Source organism: Pristiophorus japonicus, chromosome 8, assembly GCF_044704955.1.
Source record: "Pristiophorus japonicus isolate sPriJap1 chromosome 8, sPriJap1.hap1, whole genome shotgun sequence".
Classification (NCBI taxonomy): domain Eukaryota; kingdom Metazoa; phylum Chordata; class Chondrichthyes; family Pristiophoridae; genus Pristiophorus; species Pristiophorus japonicus.
Window position 1 is genome coordinate 190,989,794 of NC_091984.1, and position 21,555 is coordinate 191,011,348.

Below are 21,555 nucleotides of genomic sequence, written 5' to 3' on the forward strand. Positions count from 1 at the left end.
ACCTCTTCCCATACCATGCCGGGGACAATAGGGAGGTTTATTAGCAGGGCTCGGGCCGTTTGGTTGTTTAGTATAATCGTATCCTTGCTTATCCATCCAATCCTGTATGCAACACTGCGGTTCTATTGATCCTTCCTCCCGAGATGGCTCTTCCTTTCTAGTCACGTATTCAGTCTTGACCCGGGTTGGGGGCGCACCTCCCCCCTCCCCTTTCTTTTCCTGCCAATAATATCTAACTGCCCTTTCCATCTGGGCTTTACTGTTATCTGCCCAATTCATATTATTTGTCCGGATAGCGTGAGCAATCGAATAGGGCAGGCACTGAAGTAGGATAGCGCAGAATTGAGGAGAATCCTCTCCTGCCCTGAAGGCATTATCTCCTGATTGACTCCCGTATATTTCAATCGGCAGTTTCTTCACGCTTGGGTTTAGTTTCTAATACTGTGGCCATACTGATGGGCTTCTGAAGGGTCGTGGTGAGAGAATTGAAGATAGCGTTTAGGCGATCCTGGATATCGTTAGGGTGAACAACCAACAATGCATCATGAGTAGCACGTCCCAGGTGAGTTAGAAATCGGGTGTGTTCAGTTGGGCTCAAGATTTGCTTTACCAAGGCCCACAGGTCCCTTGATTCTGCATTATAAACTGAAATAGTTGTTCGAAGATCACATAGACATCTATAGTGGGGTGGTCTGCAGCTTGTTGTGCATCAGGGTTTGGCATTGGTCTGACAGGGAATCGGTGTCGGGACTTTGGGATCTTGGAAATCATTTCTAGGTCGGAGGATGTTTCGGAGCTGTCTGACTGCTTGACAGTTCTGCGTCTCGATCGGCGGGGGTGTTTGCTATGTCTTTCACAACTTGGACTGGTAGATTGACTAGAAGATTTACGGGACTGTCTGTGATATCGAGATATAGTTCTGCCCTTTCGAGTGTGAGATCTGGTCCTTTCGGCTATATTGCTTGTGAACTGGGGATCCGAATCACTATCAGAGGATGAGGAGTCAGTTTGGGTTTGTTGCTTTGGTGGCATGGGGTTATTTTTAACTTCTCTCGCCGGAGTGTAAGGTGGAGGGTGTTGGGAAGAGGACAGGAGCAAGGGGCCAGGGGGTGCGGGAGGCGCCGTTGGGAGCTGAGTCAGTGACCACTCATCAATTTCATCATCAGCCTCGGTTAACACAAAGCCAGCCATTTGACTACGTAGTCGGTCAATACCTTTCTCGGAGGTCCCAGAGGATCTCTTAGTAAGTTTCTCGTGCGCACATTCTTTTTTTAAGACGTCTACAGTTTTAACAGGTGTTCCCTCTTTCAATGAGAGTCCCAATATAATAGCATTTATTTGCCAACTTGACAGAAGTGATGCATCTTTTAATTTTTGACAATCCCTGTGCTTTTTTTTTGCTACCTCTACGCTTCTAGTGCCATCTAGAGGCCACTGGTCATCTCCTAATAATTTTTTCAGGGCTCCTGATAATTTTCTAAAGTCTTCAGCTCTTTCAGGGAATTCCTCATTTAACTTTTGTAGCGGACTATCCGCATCCGTTGTTTTATCCAACTGATAATCCCATTTTCACGCTGCCCCTCGTATTACCGTGTCGTTACGCGTTCGCGTCGTCGTGCGATTTGAACAAACTTAAAATAAACACAGACTTTACTGAAACTAACACTGACTTTGAACAAACTCAAAATAAACAGACTTTACTAAAGCTAACACTGACTTCCGCATCGCCCCGCAGTTCGCGTCGCCGCGCGATTTAAAACACTTAAAATAAACAAAGACCTTACTAAATCTAACACTGATTTCTGCGTCGCCGCGCGATTTAAAACACTTTAAAACACTTAAAATAAACAGAGACTTACTGAAACCAGCACTGACTTTGATATCACCCCGCCGTTCACATTGCTGCGCGTTCGCGTCGTCCCACGTTCACTCGGCCTCGCGCTCGCGCCGCCTCCCGCGTCGCTACGCATTCCACGCTGCTGCGTGTCTGTGTCAGCCCTCCTTCACTCAGCCGCACGCTCGCACCGCCACACGTCTCGCGTCACTACGCGTTTTACGCTGCTGCGCGTCTGCGTCAGCCCTCCTTCACTCGGCCGCACGCTCGCGCTGCCGCATGTCTCTCGTCGCTACGCGTTCCACGCTGCTGCGCGTCTGCGTCAGCCCTCCTTCACTCGGCCACACGCTCGCGCCGCTGCACGTCTCGCGTCGCTACGCGTTCCACGCTGCTGTGCGTCTGCGTCAGCCCTCCTTCACTCGGCCGCACGCTCGCGCCGCCGCACGTCTCGGGTTGCTGCGCGTTCGCGCCGCTGCGCGCTTCTCTCACCCTACCTTTCAAGTTGCTGCGTGATTTATATTCAATCAGTGCCTCGACGGGCCAAGTGATATACGAGGTCGACGTCACACCTGACTTGAACACCTATCCTCTATTTAATTCCCCATAAGCTTTACTTAATTCCCTGTGAGCCTAATTTTCTAAATTTGATTTCTTATGAGCCTTATTTAATTTCTTTTCGTCTCCAAATTTCCCTATCCTTTCGCCTCACTGCGCAGTTTAAATCCAATCAGTCAATGAAAGCCCTAATTTAATGGAGTTTTTCTGCCAACTGGACAGGAGTGATTTTTTTTTTAGACTGCAGTGGAATTTTTCTCATAATTTAAAATCTCAGAACATTTTTTTTTAGCACCTATTTAGTACGTTACTTTTTTTTTGTCTTTTCCATAACTAGAGAGAAGTCTGGCATGTAGGCTGTGGACTGCTTTTCGTTATCTCAATTGTTCCAGCCTCAAGGTCATGTTATTTAATATAATATTTTTTTAATCCTTTTGAATCCATCTCAGTTGTTTTGCTGTGCCTTCTCTGAATGTTTTCTTTCGACAAGTCAGTGAGCATGTTAAATCCTTTTTTTTTTAACCACCGGGACCATGTAATTTTTTCTTTTTTTTTTTTACTCAACAAACCTATCCTTTGTGCATTTCCTGGCTCCGTAACTTATCATCCGAATATACGTAATTCAATAAGGTTCACACTCTTAAACTTCCCACATACAGGACAACACTACGAAGGGTTAAAAAAAACTTTATTTCTGTTTGAAAAAGTAGGTGGAGCTAAAACAAACCACAACTCCCCGGCTTTTTTTTTACAGTAAAAATCACAGAAGCATTTCTCATTTAAACAGACGTTCACAAGAGTCTCTTATCTTTCCTATTAATTTTTGGATCCATGATTGATCATCTATCCCTATCTAGCTCTAACTATAACCTATCTTTCCAAGTCGCCGCTTGGTTTGCGTCATCGTGCAATTTCCCTATCTCTATCCCTATTCTAAGTTTGAAAGGTATTCACCAGATTGTCCTGGATCTCGTTCAGACACTACCTTAGAACCAGCGAGTGGCTAAACTTTCCTCAGACTTTTGAAACCGGGGAAACTGGAGCAGTATTGAAATCATACTCACTCCAGTGGCCACTTTCCCCTCGTCTCGTCCAAGGCTAGTCTGGCTCTTAATTCTCAAGTTTTCGGCAGTCGTCCGTTGAGATCCCACTTCTGACACCAAATGTTGATTCCTGGATTCTTTTACCTCAATCTGGTTCAGCAAAATTACTGAAACGAATACCGTTTGTGCTTTAAACAAAGCAAGCTTTTATTTAAAAAGCAAATCCCGATCGGGGACTTTATCAGACAGAAGGAATGCAAGTCTGTTCGAACGCACTCACTTCCTACGGACAAAGTGACGTTACATTGTAAAGGGACGATGGTTATACATTTTCGGCAAAAGATAACAAGATAGGGCCAGAGTGACATCCCAGCTCAGCCCATCTCTTTTGATCCCTCCTTCCCTTTGTCCACTCATAAGCCGACCCAAGCATGGTCCGATTTTAAACAAAGACCTTCTGTCAATGTTTCAGGTTAATAACATGATTTAATAAGACCTTGAGGTTTTTCTGCAAGCTGTGGGTTTTGTTTCAATATGTGTTAGTGTTGTAGCATTTCGCAGTCTCGAGTCTGAGATGTCATGGCTATTCCTCCATGAATTCTTTGTTAGCTTATACTGTCCCTATACAATTCCCACGTTCTCAACTTCAATGTCTCTATACATTTTTAAACATTCACACCAGAACCTCAGTGGATCAGAGTAGTAATATGTTCAGAAGCACAATAAGAATTTCTTTACTGAGTGAGTTTCCGAGAGCTGAAAGGCTATTTCTCGTTGTTGACTGTTTTGTCAAATAATTTTTTTTAAATTACTGTGGTGAGCAATAGTTATCAAATTTGATCAACAACAACAACTTGTATTTATATAGTGCCTTTAACGCAGTGAAACGTCCCAAGGCGCTTCACAGGAGTATTATAAGACATAAAAATAAATTTGACACCGAGCCACATCAGCTTGGTCAAAGAGGTTGGTTTTAAGGAGCATCATAAAGGTGGAAAGAGAGGTAGCGAGGTGGCGTTCCAGAGCTTAGGGCCCAGGCAGCTGAAGGCACGGCCACCAATGGTTGAACATTAATAATCAGGGATGCTGAAGAGGAAAGAATTTGAGGAGTGAAAATATCTTGGGTGATCTTCCCAGTATTCAATTTGAGAACATTTCTGCTCATTCAGAACTGGATGTTGGACAAGCAGTCTGACAATTTAGAGACCGTGGAGGGGTCGAGAGAAATGGTAGTGAGGTAGAGCTGGGTGTTATCAGTGTACATGTGAAAACTGACGCTATGTTTTTGGATTATGTCGCCAAGGGGCAACATGTCGATGAGAAATATGAGGGGGCCAAGGATAGATCCTTGGGGGACACCAGAGGTAACGATGCGGAGATGGCAAGAGAAGCCATTGCAAGTGACTTTGTGGCTACGATTAGATAGATAAGAATAGAACCAGGCAAGTGCAGTCCCACCTAGCTGGATGATGATGGAGAGGCATTGGAGGAGGATGGTCAACCGTGTCAAAGGCTGCAGACAAGTCAAGAAGGATGAGGAGGGATAGTTTGCCTTTGTCATAGTCACAAAGGATGTCATTTGTGACTTTGATGAGAGCCGTTTCGGTACTGGGGAACCACCAGCCGGGGTAACTCCAAAAAGGGACCACTAAAAGCACTTAGAGGAACAGACAAGGAAACTGTCCATCCTGGCAGAACAGTATGAACAGAAAATCAACATGAATGTATAGAATATACCTACATTACTGCATTTTTTTGCCTCCTGCCCGAAGCAGGATTGTAGGCAAGCAACATGATGCTAATACAGGTTGAACCTCCCTAATCCGGAACCCTCGGGACCTGGTCTGTTTCAGATAATGGATTTTTCCGTACGAGGAGTGGCCATGTTAAATTGGACGGTACAAGTACTGAGCAAGGGGATATTGGGACTGGGAATGCAGCAGAGAAATCGGGGCGGGTAGGGGGTGGTCAGTCTCGGGGGTCACGCCAGCGATTGCAGCAACGAGGAAGGACTTCAATTTGTTCATGTCGGAGTTCTGCGCATGCACCACCCGATGGCTAGGAATGGTTCCGAACGAGGGGTGGTTCCGGATAAGGGAGGTTCAACCTGTATCACACTTGGATTCAACTATTAAGTGATGAGTTGGCCAGTGTATTTATCATTTGATTTTCCCTTCACATGCACCATGATTGTAGCAAAATTGCTAAATGCATGGGTGTGCATTCTCTGACAATGCATTGGACAGTCAACCTGAAATTCTACCCATGTCACTTAGAAAGTAAACTCCGTGAAAGAGGAAGATCCAGTGTATATTGTACAGTGTTTGGTATTGGGTTTGAAGTTGTATTTCAGTCTCTGATCAACTGATATCTCTGATCCTGTGTAATGAGACAGGATTAATAAACAATCTCCTAGTAAAGGATCCCCTCAGAATGAGTGATCATAGCATGATTGAATTTCAAATTCAGATGGAGGGTGAGAAAGTTGGATCTCTAACCAGCGTACTAAGCTTAAATAAAGGAGACTATGAAGGTACGAGGGCAGAGTTGGGTAAAGTGGACTGGGAAAATAGATTAAAGTGTAGGACAGTTGATGAACAGTGGTGTACATGTAAGGAAATATTTCACAACTCTCAAGAAAAATGTATTCCAGTGAGGAGGAAAGGGTGTAAGGGAAAAGATAGCCAATCTTGGCTAACTAAAGAAATAAAAGACAGTATCCAATTAAAAACAAGGGCACACAAAGTGGCCAAAACTAGTGGGAGGACCGAAGACTGGGAAGCTTTTAAAAGCCAGCACAGCACGACTTTTAAAAAAAAAATGATCAAGAAAGGGAAGATTGACTATGAAAGTAAACTAGTGCAAAATATAAAAACAGATAGCAAGAGTTTCTATAGATATATAAAAAGGAAAAGGGTGGCTAAAGTAAATGTTGGTCCCTTGTAGGACAAGACTGGGGAATTAGTAATGGGGAACATGGAGATGGCAGAAACACTGAACAAATATTTTGTATCAGTCTTTATGGTAGAGGACACTAACAATATTCCGACTGGATAGTCTAGGGGCTATGGGGGGGAGGAACTTAACACAATCACAATCACTAAGGAAGTGGTACTCAGTAAGATAATGGGATTAAAGGCAGATAAATCCCCTGGACCTGATGGCTTGCATCCTAGGGTCTTAAGAAAAGTAGCGGCAGGGATTGTGGATGCATTGGTTGTAATTTACCAAAATTCCCTGGATTCTGGGGAGGTCCCAGCAGATTGGAAAACTGCAAATGTAACGCCCCTATTTTAAAAAAAAAAAGAGGCAGACAAAAAGCAAGAAACTATAGACCAGTTAGCCTCACATCTGTGATTGGGAAAATGTCGGAGTCCATTATTAAAGAAGCAGTAGCAGGACATTTGGAAAAGTAAATTCGGTCAGGCAGAGTCAGCATGGATTTATGAAGGGGAAGTCATGTTTGACAAATTTGCTGGAGTTCTTTGAGGATGTAATGAGCAGGGTGGATAAAGGGGAACCAGTGGATGTGGTGTATTTGGACTTCCAGAAAGCATTTGACAAGGTGCCACATAAAAGGTTACTGCATAAAATAAAAGTTCACGGGGTTGGGGGTAATATATTAGCATGGATAGAGGATTGGTTAACTAACAGAGAATAGAGCGTCGGGATAAATGGTTCATTCTCTGGTTGGCAACCAGTAACTTGTGGGGTGCTGCAGGGATCAGTGCTGAGACCCCAACTATTTACAATCTATATTAATGACTTGGAAGAAGGGACTGAGTGTAACATAGCCAAGTTTGCTGACGATACAAAGATGGGAGGAAAAGCAATGTGTGAGGAGGACACAAAATCTGCAAAAGGACATAGGCTAAGTGAGTGGGCAAAAATTTGGCAGATGGATTATAATGTCATGAACTTTGGCAGAAAAAAAATCAAAGAACAAGTTATTATTTAACTGGAGACAGATTGCAAAGTGCCGCAGTACAGCGGGACCTGGGGGTACTTGTGCATGAAACACAAAAGGATAATATGCAGGTACAGCAAGTGATCTTGGCCTTTATTGCAAAGGGAATGGAGTATAAAAGCAGGGAAGTCTTACTACAGCTATATAAGGTATTGGTGAGGCCACACCTGGAATACTGCGTGCAGTTTTGGTTTCCATATTTACGAAAAGATATACTTTGGAGGCAGTTCAGAGAAGGTTCACTAGGTTGATTCCGGGGCTGAGGGGGTTGACTTATGAGGAAAGGTTGAGTAGGTTGGGCCTCTACTCATTGGAATTCAGAAGAATAAGAGGCGATCTTATCGAAATGTATAAGTTTATGAGGGGGCTTGACAAGGTGGAGAGAGAGGATGTTCCCACTGATGGGGGAGACTAGAACTAGAGGGCACGATCTTAGAATAAGGGACCGCCCATTTAAAACAGAGATGAGAAGAAATTTCTTCTCTGAAGGTTGTAAATCTGTGGAATTCGCTGTCCCGGAGAACTGTGGAAGCTGAGACATTGAATAAATTTAAGACAGAAATAGACAGTTTCTTAAACGATAAGGGGACAAGGGCTACGGGGGGCGGGCAGGGAAGTGGAGCTGAGTCCATGATCTTATTGAATAGAGGAGCAGGCTCAAGGGGCCATATGGCCTACTCTTGTTCCTATTTCTTATGTTCTTATGTTCTACTATCAGAATCCCTTAATTGAATTAAAGCTTATCACTCAAGCAGCTGTATTATTCTACATATGCTTAATATATGGATGACAGTTTCTAGCATCCTATATTTAAGTTGATTAAACTGGATAAATATTCTACACTATTTCTGAACATTTAAATTTTGTGACAACCATTTAAACATGCAACAAAAATGTGGGCCGTAACCCACTTTGAGATCCTTATTAGATTGGAGTCTTCTGGTCATTCTATATATCTCTTTCAAAATCTGAATTTTTAAAAAAGTCTCCAGCTTTTAATGAAAATAGTTTTCTGCACATAACACAGGATTTTACTTAAGCATGTTGCAATTGTGAGACATAAGCTATTCCTTCAAAACACACATACATATATATATATATTGTGTATATATATATATATATAGCCAATGTACAAGTTCTTGCACAACCTAACATTGATCTTGCCTTGTGCTTCTGTGCAGGCTGTGGAGCTACAGATAAAGAAGCAGTTTCAAGACACGTGTAAAGTCCAAACAAAACAGTACAAAGCACTGAGGAACCACCAGCTGGAGGTAACTCCAAAAAGTGACCACAAGATGGTCCTAAAAGCACTTAAAGAGGAACAGACAAGGAAACTGGCCATCCTGGCAGAACAGTATGAACAAAGTATCAATGAGATGATGGCCTCACAGGCGGTATGTAATCTGCATTCGACACAAATAAACTGCATGTTTAGAAGTAGCATGTTCCCTTAAAGGTCTTTGATATCTCTTTAAGACGAGACCTCTCTGTAACTTTAAGGATCAGTGTCTATGATCTTTTCCCTTAATTCTGTGGCTTTTAGTTGGATTTATTGCACAATTTTTAATTAGATATGTAGAAGACTTTAAATCTTCAATCCTCATCAACGTATCTTCCACAGCCCTTCTTGTGATCTTGGTGTTAACCTTAGTTCAGTAGTAGCACTTAGGTGATTTCCGGAATGTTAATTTCAGAGGTGCAGGAGTACTGTGGTTGATTCGCCTATGGTGTCCCTTGGTGTCTTTGCTCTGTGTCATTCCAGATGGCCCGGTTGAAATTGTGAAGCAGTGGGAAGAACTTGTATCTGTGTGCTAGGGCAATTAATGAGTGAAGAGTTTAACGTTGCATCCACTACATTTTCCCATCTCCAGAAATGGTACTTTTAGGATTGTTTACTTTGTATTTTAGACTTACCACAAAATTTAAAATTGCCATTTATATTGCTATGGTACAGTGTTTATCCTGTAGAATAGTAGAATTTTGATATGCTTTTAATCTGGAAAAGTGGATACTATATGAAATATACAAACTTAGCAATTCCCCTTTTGTGTATCTTCAGAACAGTTGAAGTGCTTTTGTAATCTATAGATTCCAAAGTGGTCACTTCGTTAAATCCTAAAATGCTACAAGTAATTAGACTCCCTATTTGAAATGCTACAAGTGCCCATAATTTCTACCCTCGTACACTTGCAGGGTCACCTGCCTTAGGATCTCTTAAATTCTAAATTCTTCTAAAAAGCATGGAAAAAATACCTATGCTATATCACGAAATTTGCTTTTACTCAATATTTGTAAGATTTTAGACTGCTACAAAATTACTGGGATCTAGAAGTTCATGAATATGGATGTGATCTTTGTAAAAACATTCTTAGTATGAGTTTTCTGTGCTAAAGAAAGGATCATTTTCTAAGTGGAATGTAATACCAAACTTGCCTTTTTTTTAAATTAAAGTAACTACGCATGTTTTGGGAATACTAACCACCACTGTCTCTGTTCTAATCGACTGTTTTGGGTTTCTTTTGAAATACTATAACTATTGCACTTTACACTTGGGAGGTAATGTACTGTTTGGTTAATAAGAAATTAATCATATTTATCTTTAAAATAAACCTTTTTTGTATTCGTGGGCCGATGTACATAAAGAACAAATATGTTTAAGAAGGTTTTCAATAAGGAAGAAAAACTGTAAGGTACCACTGATCAGACTTCAACTGCTTGTTTCTTGAGGGACCCATGCCATTGTCCCCTTTATTAAACAAAAGTTAACTTTTATCTTTCTATAGTTTTGTTAAATTATTTGAAATGTTTTGCTTAATGGTGAATGTTGATGAAATTGGGAAAAGTCACAATCTATCCCTGTACTTCCATTAGTGTTTTGCAACTTCAGCCATAACACAAGCTCAATGAACTTATTGTGTTCTGCTTAATCACAGTCTAAAGCCTACCCTTCATAAAGACTTTTTTAGATTCCACCCCATAAGATCTAATCCACTATTCTTTTGTCTGAGGTACTGAGATCAAATTTGCCGAGTTCTAGAAATTGGATAAGTGAAGTAATATTGACGATATTTTTAAAATGTTTAGCTGCGACTAGATGAGGCCCAGGAAGCAGAGTGCCAAGCCCTGAAACATCAGCTTCAGCAGGAAATGGAGCTACTCAATGCCTATCAGAGTAAAATTAAGATGCAGACTGAAGCACAGCATGAGCGAGAGCTTCAAAAACTGGAGCAACTGGTGTCACTGCGCAGAGCACGCCTTGAACAAAAGGTCAGCTCAAATCAAATCTGTTCATGGTATTTATAGTAGTATGCCTGTTTTCTCAAAGTTTTTTTTTATAAATGTGGCTAGCTAAGTGTAATAATAAGTTCACTTTTTATAAAATAAATAATTTTAAAATGGAAATTACATTTTTGCATTCAGCACCACTACAAGATCATCAAGTTTCTCAGTGGGCAGAAACTTGGCACAGCATTATGATACTGTTCACCATGTTGGAGCATCAAGATGATGTACAATAGAGGGCTGGGACATGGCTTCACCATCATGATTCTTCTCCCCTGATAAGTTGAGTTAGCAATCTCAATCATGCTTCCTTGTATAGGTGATGATAAAAAGCCAGGTGTTTCCCAACAGAGAGGGAGGGTCAGTTGTGTCTGAGCTATACTCTCACACCACTAAGTTGCCAGATTGCGTGCCACTAATAGAATTCTGGTTGTAAATCAGTCGGTGGTGTATTGTACATAAAAAATTCTAAAGCTAGAGAGCTTTGCCTTCTCAACATATTACCATCCTTTCATGTCTTTAATCGTTAATAATCCAGGTCCTGTTTATGAAATTGCCCCTTCTTCCTAGTAGGCTACAACGATCAAATGAAATCAGCTTAAGCTATTTCAGTCCAGTTTCTACTGGGCATGAGTACACCTTTTGAGGTTCAGCCTCGTTGGGACATTGAAAGGGGATGGGAGCTTTACTCTGAATTTAATTTGTCCTTTTGAAGCTAATAGTGTAGAAGAAGGAAATCTATGGTTGCAAATTGTCAGTCTCTGTGGTATCTGTAGTTAGAGCTCGGATGCTGTTGGGTGTGATTTGTAAAATATGCAGTTGTTACTAATGTGAATCCTCACCCACACATAGCCCAGAGAAGTAAAATATTATAGGAATTGAGTTAAGTGCATAACCGGTACAGAACTGGTTATATAGCATAACAAAAAATTGCATAGCATCAATTCACTTCAAAATGCAACATTGTATTGAGACAACTTATAATTTCTAAATTTTAATGAAATGTTTACATAATGTAATAAGATAAGTTAAGACAAAAGCAAAAGACAGAAAGGAGATGAGTAAAAGTGGAGGGCAGAGAAACCCAAGGCAAAAAACAAAAAGGGCCACTGAATATAAAGGGGCGGCAGGAGGGGTCAAAACTGAAAAACAAGGTTTAAAAACTAGGATAAAAACACTCTACCTAAACACACGCAGCATTCGAAATAAAGTAAATGAGTTGACGGCACAAATCATTACAAATGGGTATGATTTGGTGGCCATTACAGAAACGTGGTTGCAGGGTGGCCAAGACTGGGAATTAAACATACAGGGGTATCTGATGATTTGTAAAGATAGACAAGAAGGGAAAGGAGGTGGGGTAGCTCTGTTAATAAAGGATGATATCAGGGCAGTTGTGAGAGACGATATTGGCTCGAATGAACAAAATGTTGAATCATTGTGGGTGGAGATTAGAGATAGTAAGGGGAAAAAGTCACTGGTGGGCGTAGTTTATAGGCCCCCAAATAATAACTTCACGGTGGGACGGGCAATAATCAAGGGAATAATGGAGGCATGTGAAAAAGGAACGGCAGTAGTCATGGGGGATTTTAACCTACATATCGATTGGTCAAATCAAATTGCACGGGGTAGCCTGGAGGAGGAATTCATAGAATGCATACGGGATTGTTTCTTAGAACAGTATGTTACAGAACGTACAAGGGAGCAAGCTATCTTAGATCTGGTCCTGTGTAATGAGACAGGAAAAATAAACGATCTCCTTGTAAAAGATCCTCTCGGAATGAGTGATCACAGTATGGTTGAATTTGTAATACAAATTGAGGGTGAGGATGTTGTGTCAGAAACGAGCGTACTATGCTTAAACAAAGGGGACTACAGTGGGATGAGGGCAGAGTTGGCTAAAGTAGACTGGAAACACAGACTAAACGGTGGCACAATTGAGGAACAGTGGAGGACTTTTAAGGAGCTCTTTCATAGTGCGCAACAAAATTATATTCCAGCGAAAAAGAAGGGCGGTAAGAGAAGGGATAACCAGCCGTGGATAACCAAGGAAATAAAGGAAAGTATCAAATTAAAGACCAATGCGTATAAGGTGGCCAAGGTTAGTGGGAAACTAGAAGATTGGGAAAATTTTAAACAGCAAAGAATGACTAAAAAAGCAATAAAGAAAGGAAAGATAGATTACGAAGGTAAACGTGCGCAAAACATAAAAACAGATAGTAAAAGCTTTTACAGATATATAAAATGGAAAAGAGTGACTAAAGTAAATGTTGGTCCCTTAGAAGATGAGAAGGGGGATTTAATAATGGGAAAGGTGGAAATGGCTGAGACCTTAAACAATTATTTTGCTTCGGTCTTCACAGTGGAAGACACAAAAACCATGCCAAAAATTGCTGGTCACAGGAATGTGGGAAGGGAGGACCTTGAGACAATCACTATCACTAGGGGGGTCGTGCTGGACAGGCTAATGGGACTCAAGGTAGACAAGTCCCCCCCTGGTCCTGATGAAATGCATCCCAGGGTATTAAAAAAGAGATGGCGGAAGTTATAGCAGATGCATTCGTTAGAATCTACCAAAATTCTCTGGACTCTGGGGAGGTACCAGCAGATTGGAAAGCAGCTAATGTAACGCCTCGTTTAAAAAAGGGGGCAGACAAAAGGCAGGTAAGTTTAACATCTGTAGTGGGGAAAATGCGTGAAACTATCATTAAGGAAGAAATAGCGGGATATCTAGATAGGAATAGTGCAATCAAGCAGACGCAGCATGGATTCATGAAGGGGAAATCATGTTTAACTAATTTACTGGAATTCTTTGAGGATATAACGAGCATGGTGGATAGAGGTGTACCGATGGATGTGGTGTATTTAGATTTCCAAAAGGCATTCGATAAGGTGCCACACACAAGGTTACTGCAGAAGATAAAGGTACACGGAGTCAGAGGAAATGTATTAGCATGGATAGAGAATTGGCTGGCGAACAGAAAGCAGAGAGTCGGGATAAATGGGTCCTTTTCGGGTTGGAAATCGGTGGTTAGTGGTGTGCCACAGGGATTGGTGCTGGGACCACAACTGTTTACAATATACATAGATTACCTGGAAGAGGGGACAGAGTGTAGTGTAACAAAATTTGCAGATGACACAAAGATTAGTGGGAAAGCGGGTTGTGTAGAGGACACAGAGAGGCTGCAAAGAGATTTGGATAGGTTAAGCGAATGGGCTAAGGTTTGGCAGATGGAATACAATGTCGGAAAAGGTGAGGTCATCCACCTTGGAAAAAAAAACAGTAAAAGGGAATATTATTTGAATGGGGAGAAATTACAACATGCTGTGGTGCAGAGGGACCTGGGGGTCCCTGTGCATGAAACTCTTCCCAAAAAGTTAGTTTGCAGGTGCAGCAGGTAATCAGGAAGGCGAATGGAATGTTGGCCTTCATTGCGAGAGGGATGGAGTACAAAAGCAAGGAGGTCCTGCTGCAACTGTATAGGGTATTGGTGAGGCCGCACCTGGAGTACTGCGTGCAGTTTTGGTCACCTTACTTAAGGAAGGATATACTGGCTTTGGAGCGGGTACAGAGACGATTCACTAGGCTGATTCCGGAGATGAGGGAGTTACCTTATGATGATAGATTGAGTAGACTGGGTCTTTACTCGTTGGAGTTCAGAAGGATGAGGGGTGATCTTATAGAAACATTTAAAATAATGAAAGGGATAGACAAGATAGAGGCAGAGAGGTTGTTTCCACTGGTTGGGGAGACTAGAACTAGGGGGCACAGCCTCAAAATACGGGGGAGCCAATTTAAAACCGAGTTGAGAAGGAATTTCTTCTCCCAGAGGGTTGTGAATCTGTGGAATTCTCTGCCCAAGGAAGCAGTTGAGGCTAGCTCATTGAATGTATTCAAGTCACAGATAGATAGATTTTTAATCAATAAGGGAATTAAGGGTTACGGGGAGCGGGCGGGTAAGTGGAGCTGAGTCCACGGCCAGATCAGCCATTATCTTGTTGAATGGCGGAGCAGGCTCGAGGGGCTAGATGGCCTACTCCTGTTCCTAATTCTTATGTTCCTATGTCTTATGTTCAATAATTTACTGTTTGTACATATTGGGTTTTTTCAGTTCATACAGATTTAAAACTTTTATATAGCACCTATGTCAGCAATATCTCAACGCTTCATGCAAATAACTTTGCTTTATAGCTATGTAGGTAAATGAGTAGCCAATTTACGCATAGTAGGATCCCATTAACAGCAAATGAATCCTAATCTTATTTTAAAAATACAAATTAGCCTTATTGGTTAAAAAATAACAAACATGTCAAAGAAATAGAGGGCATTTTTGGCTTTTTAGAAATGATATATTAAAATGGGGAAATATTGTATTGAAATGAAGAAAAATTAACATTTAGTTTACCATGTCCCTCCCCCTCTTGCTAGAAAGTGCAAGGCCAGGAATTTCCTTGGAGCTGCTCCCACTTCATCGCTGGAAGGGCAACAAAAACCCCATTTATTCATGTTAAACAGGGTTTCGGCACATTTCTGGTGGTTACAGCAGCAGAGCAGGTGCACCATCAGGGAAAGTCCTGGCCCATGTATTGATGTCAGTTGAGAAGATCAGGCTTGGGTATGATTTCCCTTATAGCTTGCCAACATTCACTGGGCTTGCATGTGAAGAATTACCACTTGGATGATATACCAGATAGCTTCCTGTCGAACCATAGCAAGGGGGAGGTGACTTGGAAATAGTGACTCAATTTAGATTCTGAAAATTATTGTATTGTAGCAAGAAAAGTGTTGCTTAACAATTTCTTTTTAAATTTCCATTTATTTATTTTTTCAAGATTGAAGAGGAATTGGCTGCACTTCAGAAGGAACGCACCGAGAGAATACGAAATTTATTGGAAAGACAAGGGCGTGAAATTGAAAGCTTTGACATGGAAAGCCTCAGACTTGGATTTGGAAATCTGGTTACATTGGACTATCCCAAGGAAGACTATAGATGAAAACTATGCCATAACCTTGCCCAGGTATCCTAATCATGGGCTCACTTATTGAGGGCAGACATCACCTCTGGACTAGTGCCTGTACAGTCCTTAAATTTCCTTATAATCAGGGCCCCATTGTTAATGTTAAAAAGAACGCTGACCATTTGTTGGTCATCTTTTAAAATGACACAGTATTGATATATGTGCAATCATACTTTTTGTGATATTGGAAAGCAGGATGTACATCGCTTATGATCATGCATTACAAATAATTTGTAAATCTGTGCAGAAAGACAAATGTTATATCTGCAGCCTTATCTTACTCGCTGCTAGCTTTCTTTCGGTATTTATTCATCAGGAAATTTTATTAAGATTGAATAATTTGATACAAAAGAATTTGATGTACATGTCGATCATACAAAGTGCTTCTGGGAAATAGAGTTTAAAAATAAATGCTGGCTAGGGTTTCCTGACCCAGTGTTAATCATATCATATATATATATCTATATATATGTATATGTATATGTGTGTGTGTATAATATATATATATATATATATATATTATATAAATATATATATATATATAAAATCATTTTCTGCTGTGGCAGATGATGTGCATACTGTATGTGAATCCTGGGACCCAAGTAGCACAATCGGGCCAAGGCACTATCACATATATTGTATAGATGGAATTCAGGAGAGCTTTTACTTATTTTCATAAAGTATTTTAATGGTTCCTCAAATTAATTTTTTAATGATTTTTCGTTCAGTATATGGAGGTAAATCTGGCCGTCAGTGGGATCTTCTAATGGAATTTTCCATCTAGACCATAAATGTTGCTTACTCATACTACAAGCTGTGTATTTTCTTACAAAACAAACCAGTAAGATGCTTTACTATTGCATGCACTCCAATTTTTTTCAGGTAAAATAGCATGACTGTCAAGGCAAAAGTAAGCTTTTAATCATATTTGTAAATAAAAGTGCTCACCACACTGCGTTGAGAGTTATTTTATCAGATTGTACATTGAAATCTAGTCATTTTTCCTTTCAGGTATAGTTTCATAGAAATGTTGAATGGAGAATCATGTATGGCCAATTTGCAATGACTTTCTAATTTTGGACAAGCATGTCAGTGTTATTCAGATTTGAGGTAATTTTGCAGTGCTGTATCTCAGATTGGGTGACCTATTAGATAGCCCAACCCAACCTTGGTAATGGGAGGCAAGCTTCCATTCTTTCTTATTCTTGAAGCATCAAGCCACCACTTTGTGGGTACTCGCGTTCTCTTGTCCCTGAGGGAAATACAATATTTTAAGAATGTTTGGATCCGGAGCTGATTGAGACATAAGTGCTTATTCTTCATTCTTCAAATTAAACTTTTTTTAGTCGCCTTTCCTATTTGTGCACCATTGCTAAAATTATATTTTAAAAGACCAGGACAAGTGCAATAATCTATGAATAAAATTGTGTTTTATTTTGGAAAGCATTTTAATGGCCTTTCCTGAAATAAACCTGTTTACCTTCTGCACCTTTAATGGATGTGACCAGCCTCAATCTAGTTTCTGCTGGATGTACAGCATTCTTCATAACTTATAAGTCACACTTAATGATAGCTTAATATGGGAAATTAAAGTGGAATTTTTGAAGCCGTTTGGACAGCACTGAACCTGTGTAATACCTGGCTTGGGGGTAGTTCATCCTGTTGAGCGGAAAAACAGCACTGTCCTCCTTAACCTTTACTGAGCAGAACTATTCCTCCTCCTTTCCTCCCCCATCTCCAAACAAAGGGAACAATTTTATTATAACCTTAATTAAGAATACACATTTAGCTGGGGCTTGCATTTAATCAGCAATGAATTATAGACTTGCAGAAAACTGCAGATTATCAAACAAAAGTACCACTGAAATGTTAGTAATTTGCAAATAAAATGCTCAATTCACTGGAAACCGATGAATTGTGGAAGTATACCTCTAAAAAGAGAAGGTTGGAAAACTTTAGGGTACAAACCACACTGGTTGTTTCAGCTGGCATCATAAATTAATTGGTGCTTTTCTTAAAAACTCATTGCCAACATAAAACAGCCCAGATCATGTATATGGATGGATTAAATTTAGAGCATATGCCCATTGACTGCATTCTGACATACTTGAACTCCAACCCCTCTATGGCTGGAGTTATACTGCACTCAGTGCAAACTCAAACAGCTGTGAGGTGGCTTTTTGGAGAGGATCATGCACCTCAAGGCTTTAACATGTTAGTCTTGAGTTGTACAACCACTTTTATGTTCTTGCGTATCCAAAACTATTTTACTTGGATGTGAAAGTGGTAGTTTCCACCATAATGTATCATTGATATATATCCCACATGAGCCATCCTTGTGATCTCTAAATTAAGTTGCCACTTAATGCCAAATTGGGAAGTAGATTGAGATTGGCTCGTCATTTTTATTTTGGACCCTGCAAGCAGCAGAGTACTTTAATCCTATCAGATCACAGGTGATAAGTGTTCTAACCCACTGCCCATAGATTAATATCATAACTGAATAATACAGGTACAATGTCCGAATCCTCGAACGAATCTGCCGGTTTTTCCAGATTCCAGACAGTCAATAGTCTGAAATCTGGAATCCTCGATTGAATCCGTGCCGGGTTTTGAGCGGCGAGGTCTGAAATCTGGCACAGATTTGGATTTCAGACTTTATTTTCTTGTCTGAAATCTGGAATCCTCAACAGAATCCATGCCGGATTTTGACTCAAATGTCTGGTTTTCGGACGACTCCATCAGCTATGCGCAAAATGTCTGGTTTTCAGGGTTCCGGATTCGGGACATTGCATCTGTAGAATGCTTTTTGTGATCTCCACAGTGAGGGGTCTATCATTGGTTATATCAGAGACTGTTAAAGTGCTCCTCTCATATACCAAATGATTCCCTTTCAAGCTCAAACCTATTAGTCAAACATAACTCAATTCACCTGCCCAACTTCCAATTTCTTTCACCTCTGCCCAAAAGGGATATTGTAGTAACATGTATGATGGGGACCTATAATTTGGACAGGAGGGTGCCTAACTCCAAAGTTATTGGTTAAGGTTGTTTCAGTAAGAGCACTGATCCTACGGCTAACTGGATCAATCAACACATTTTTCCGATACTTCTGTGGATTTGACTTTTTTTCTTTTTTCTTTTAGGGCTGCTCATTTGAATTAGTTACTAAATCTTTGGCTTTTTAAAAACTGAATCCATTAAAATCATATGGCAGTGTGAATATAACCTCAAATATAATAGTCAAGACGGTTTTCAAAAAGAAAGGTCATGCTTCACCAACCTTACTGAATTCTTTGAAGAAGTAACAGAGTAGACAAGGGTAATGTAGTGGATGTAATATATTTGGATTTTCAAAAGATTCCAAGTATTCGACGCATGTGAAGTTGAGAGTCAAGTATCAGAATGGATAGCAAGCTAGCTACAAAACTGGGGTTAAGGGTAGTTAAACTAGCAAAAAGTGGGAAGTGGTGTTCCACAAGGATCAGTGTGTTCACCATTTACATAAACGATTTGAACTTGGGCATTGGAGGTACAATTTCAAAATTTGCAGGTAACACCAAATTAAGGTATCGTAAAAACTGCAACAAAATATAAGACATTACTAAGTTTGCAGAATAGGCATATAATTGATGGATAGTTTTCAGTGTATATCAGTGTGAGGAGGTGCATTTTGGCAGAAAGAATGAGTCCACATACACTTTGGAAAATTAGTGTCTAAATGGGGTAGAGGAGCAAAGGGATCTAGAGGTACAGATGCACAAATCACAAAGTAGTGATGTAGGTTAATAAGGCTATTTTTTAAAAAAAGCAAAGGACTGGTGTTAATTTCTAGAGGGATAGAATTGAAAAGCAGAGCAGTTATGTTGAGCTTGTATAGAACCTTGAACAGACCACACTTTAGAGTACTGTGCACAATTCTGGTCTCCATATTGTATAAAAGGTACTGGAGAAGGCTGCAATTTTTTTTAAACAAGGATACCAAAACACAGGTTATACCCATCAGGAGCAATTTAACAAGCAGGGCAATGACGTGATGGAGGTCTTATGAAAATATTTTGAGAGGGTAGACAGATGTTTATACTTGTGGGTGAGACCAAAACTAGGGGCGTAAATAAGGTAATGAATAAAATCCAATAGTGAATTCAGCAGAAACGTTTTTACTCAGTGTAACTCGCTACCATGAGTAGTTAAGGCGAATAGCATAGATGCATTTTAGGGGATGCTAGATAAACATGAGGGAGAAAGGAATAGGCTGATTGGGTTAGATGAAGCGGTCTGGGAGGAGACTTGTGTGGAGCATAAACACCAGCATAGACCAGTTGGGCTGTGGTCTGTTTGTGCTGTACATTCTATAGTTCAATTAATTTACTAAACTAATATATAGCTAATTTTCTGATGTAGGGAGTGCCTTCTGTTCCAGATGTCGTCATAAGGCAGTCCCTCGGGATCGAGGAAGACTTGCTTCCACTCTAAGCATGAGTTCTTAGGTGGCTATACAGTCCAATACGAGAACCAGTCTCTGCCACAGGTGGGACAGATAGTCGTTGAGGGAAAGGGTGGGTAGGAAACCTGGTTTTCCGCACGCTCCTTCCGCTGCCTGCGCTTGATTTCTGCATGCTCGCCGACAATACTCGGAGCTCAGCACCCTCCCGAATGTACTTCCTCCACTTAGGGCGGTCTATGGCTAAGGACTCCCAGGTGTCAGTGGGGATGTCGCATTTATCAGGGAAGCTTTGAGAGTATCCTTGTAACGTTTCCTGTGCCCACCTTTGGCTCGTTTGCCGTGGACGAGTTTGTATTGGAGTTAAAACCATCAACCCCGATCTCTTGAAACAATATTTCTTCGCGTATAGTGCATTAGTCACAGACCTTTGCTTTCTGCTCTCAGCCCACAGCTCAGGCAGTTTTTGTTCCCCTAACCTCATTTGTCTTGCCTGATTGGTGACTCGTGGTGGGGTGTGGTCCACATGCACTGGTGCCTTTTCAGCAGTATTTTTATCAAAGTGACAATTCTTGTGAATCTTGACAGCTAAGTGTTGGCTGGCCTAACAACACAAGAACCTTGGAGATGAAAAAAAAGTTATGAAGAGAGATGTGGAGCCCTGCCTCAAAAGACACAAGCCTAAATGGCAAAATAGTCAACAAAAAAAGTTCACAAATAAAGTGTTTGGAAACCTTGTAAGATTCCTATTGTGGCCCTTTAAATATAATTTCACCGTTTTTGAAATTGAGGTATGACTTAAGCAGGAGCCAATGGAGGTCAGCGAGCACAGGGGCTAAGTGAGTTAGGACATGGGCAGCCAAGTTTACTTAGGGTTGAATGTGGTGTATATCCTGTCTGGAGTAAAAAATAAAACTGGGAAGGTGACTCAACCAAAGGGCAATTAAGGATAATGTTAAATCCAAGGAAGAGGCATATAATGGGCCAGAAAAAGTAGCAAATCTGAGGACTAGGAGAAATTTTGAATTCAGCAGAGGACAAAGGGTTTAATTAGGAGGGGGAAAATAGAGTATGAGAGGAAGTTTGCCGGGAACATAAAAACTGATTGATTGCAAAAGCTTCTATAGATATGTGAAGAGGAAAAGATTAGTGAAGACAAATGTAGGTCCCTTGCAGTCAGATTCAGGTGAATTTATAATGGGGAACAAAGAAATGGCAGACCAGTTGAACAAATACTTCGGTTCTGTCTTCACAAAGGAGGACACAAATAACCTTCCAGATGTACTTGGGGACCGAGGGTCTAGTGAGGAGGAGGAACTGAAGGATACCCTTATTAGGTGGGAAATTGTGTTCAGGAAATTGAAGGCCGATAAATGCCCAGGGCCTGATAAGTACTGTGGGATGCAGACTA

General features: G+C 40.8%; 1 protein-coding gene across 8 annotated transcripts in view; it reads left to right on the plus strand.

The window, feature by feature from the left end:
* Window positions 1–16,652, plus strand: part of taok3a (TAO kinase 3a) — a 207,590-nt gene extending 190,938 nt beyond the window's left edge. For all 8 annotated transcript variants that reach the window (XM_070887693.1, XM_070887690.1, XM_070887689.1 and 5 more), the window contains 3 exons: window positions 8,581–8,793; window positions 10,484–10,666; window positions 15,515–16,652. In XM_070887693.1, coding sequence (XP_070743794.1) covers window positions 8,581–8,793; window positions 10,484–10,666; window positions 15,515–15,676 — 558 coding nt within the window. In that variant the 3' untranslated portion in view covers window positions 15,677–16,652. The remainder of the gene's footprint in view (window positions 1–8,580; window positions 8,794–10,483; window positions 10,667–15,514) is intronic.
* The last annotated feature ends 4,903 nt before the right edge of the window (window positions 16,653–21,555 follow it).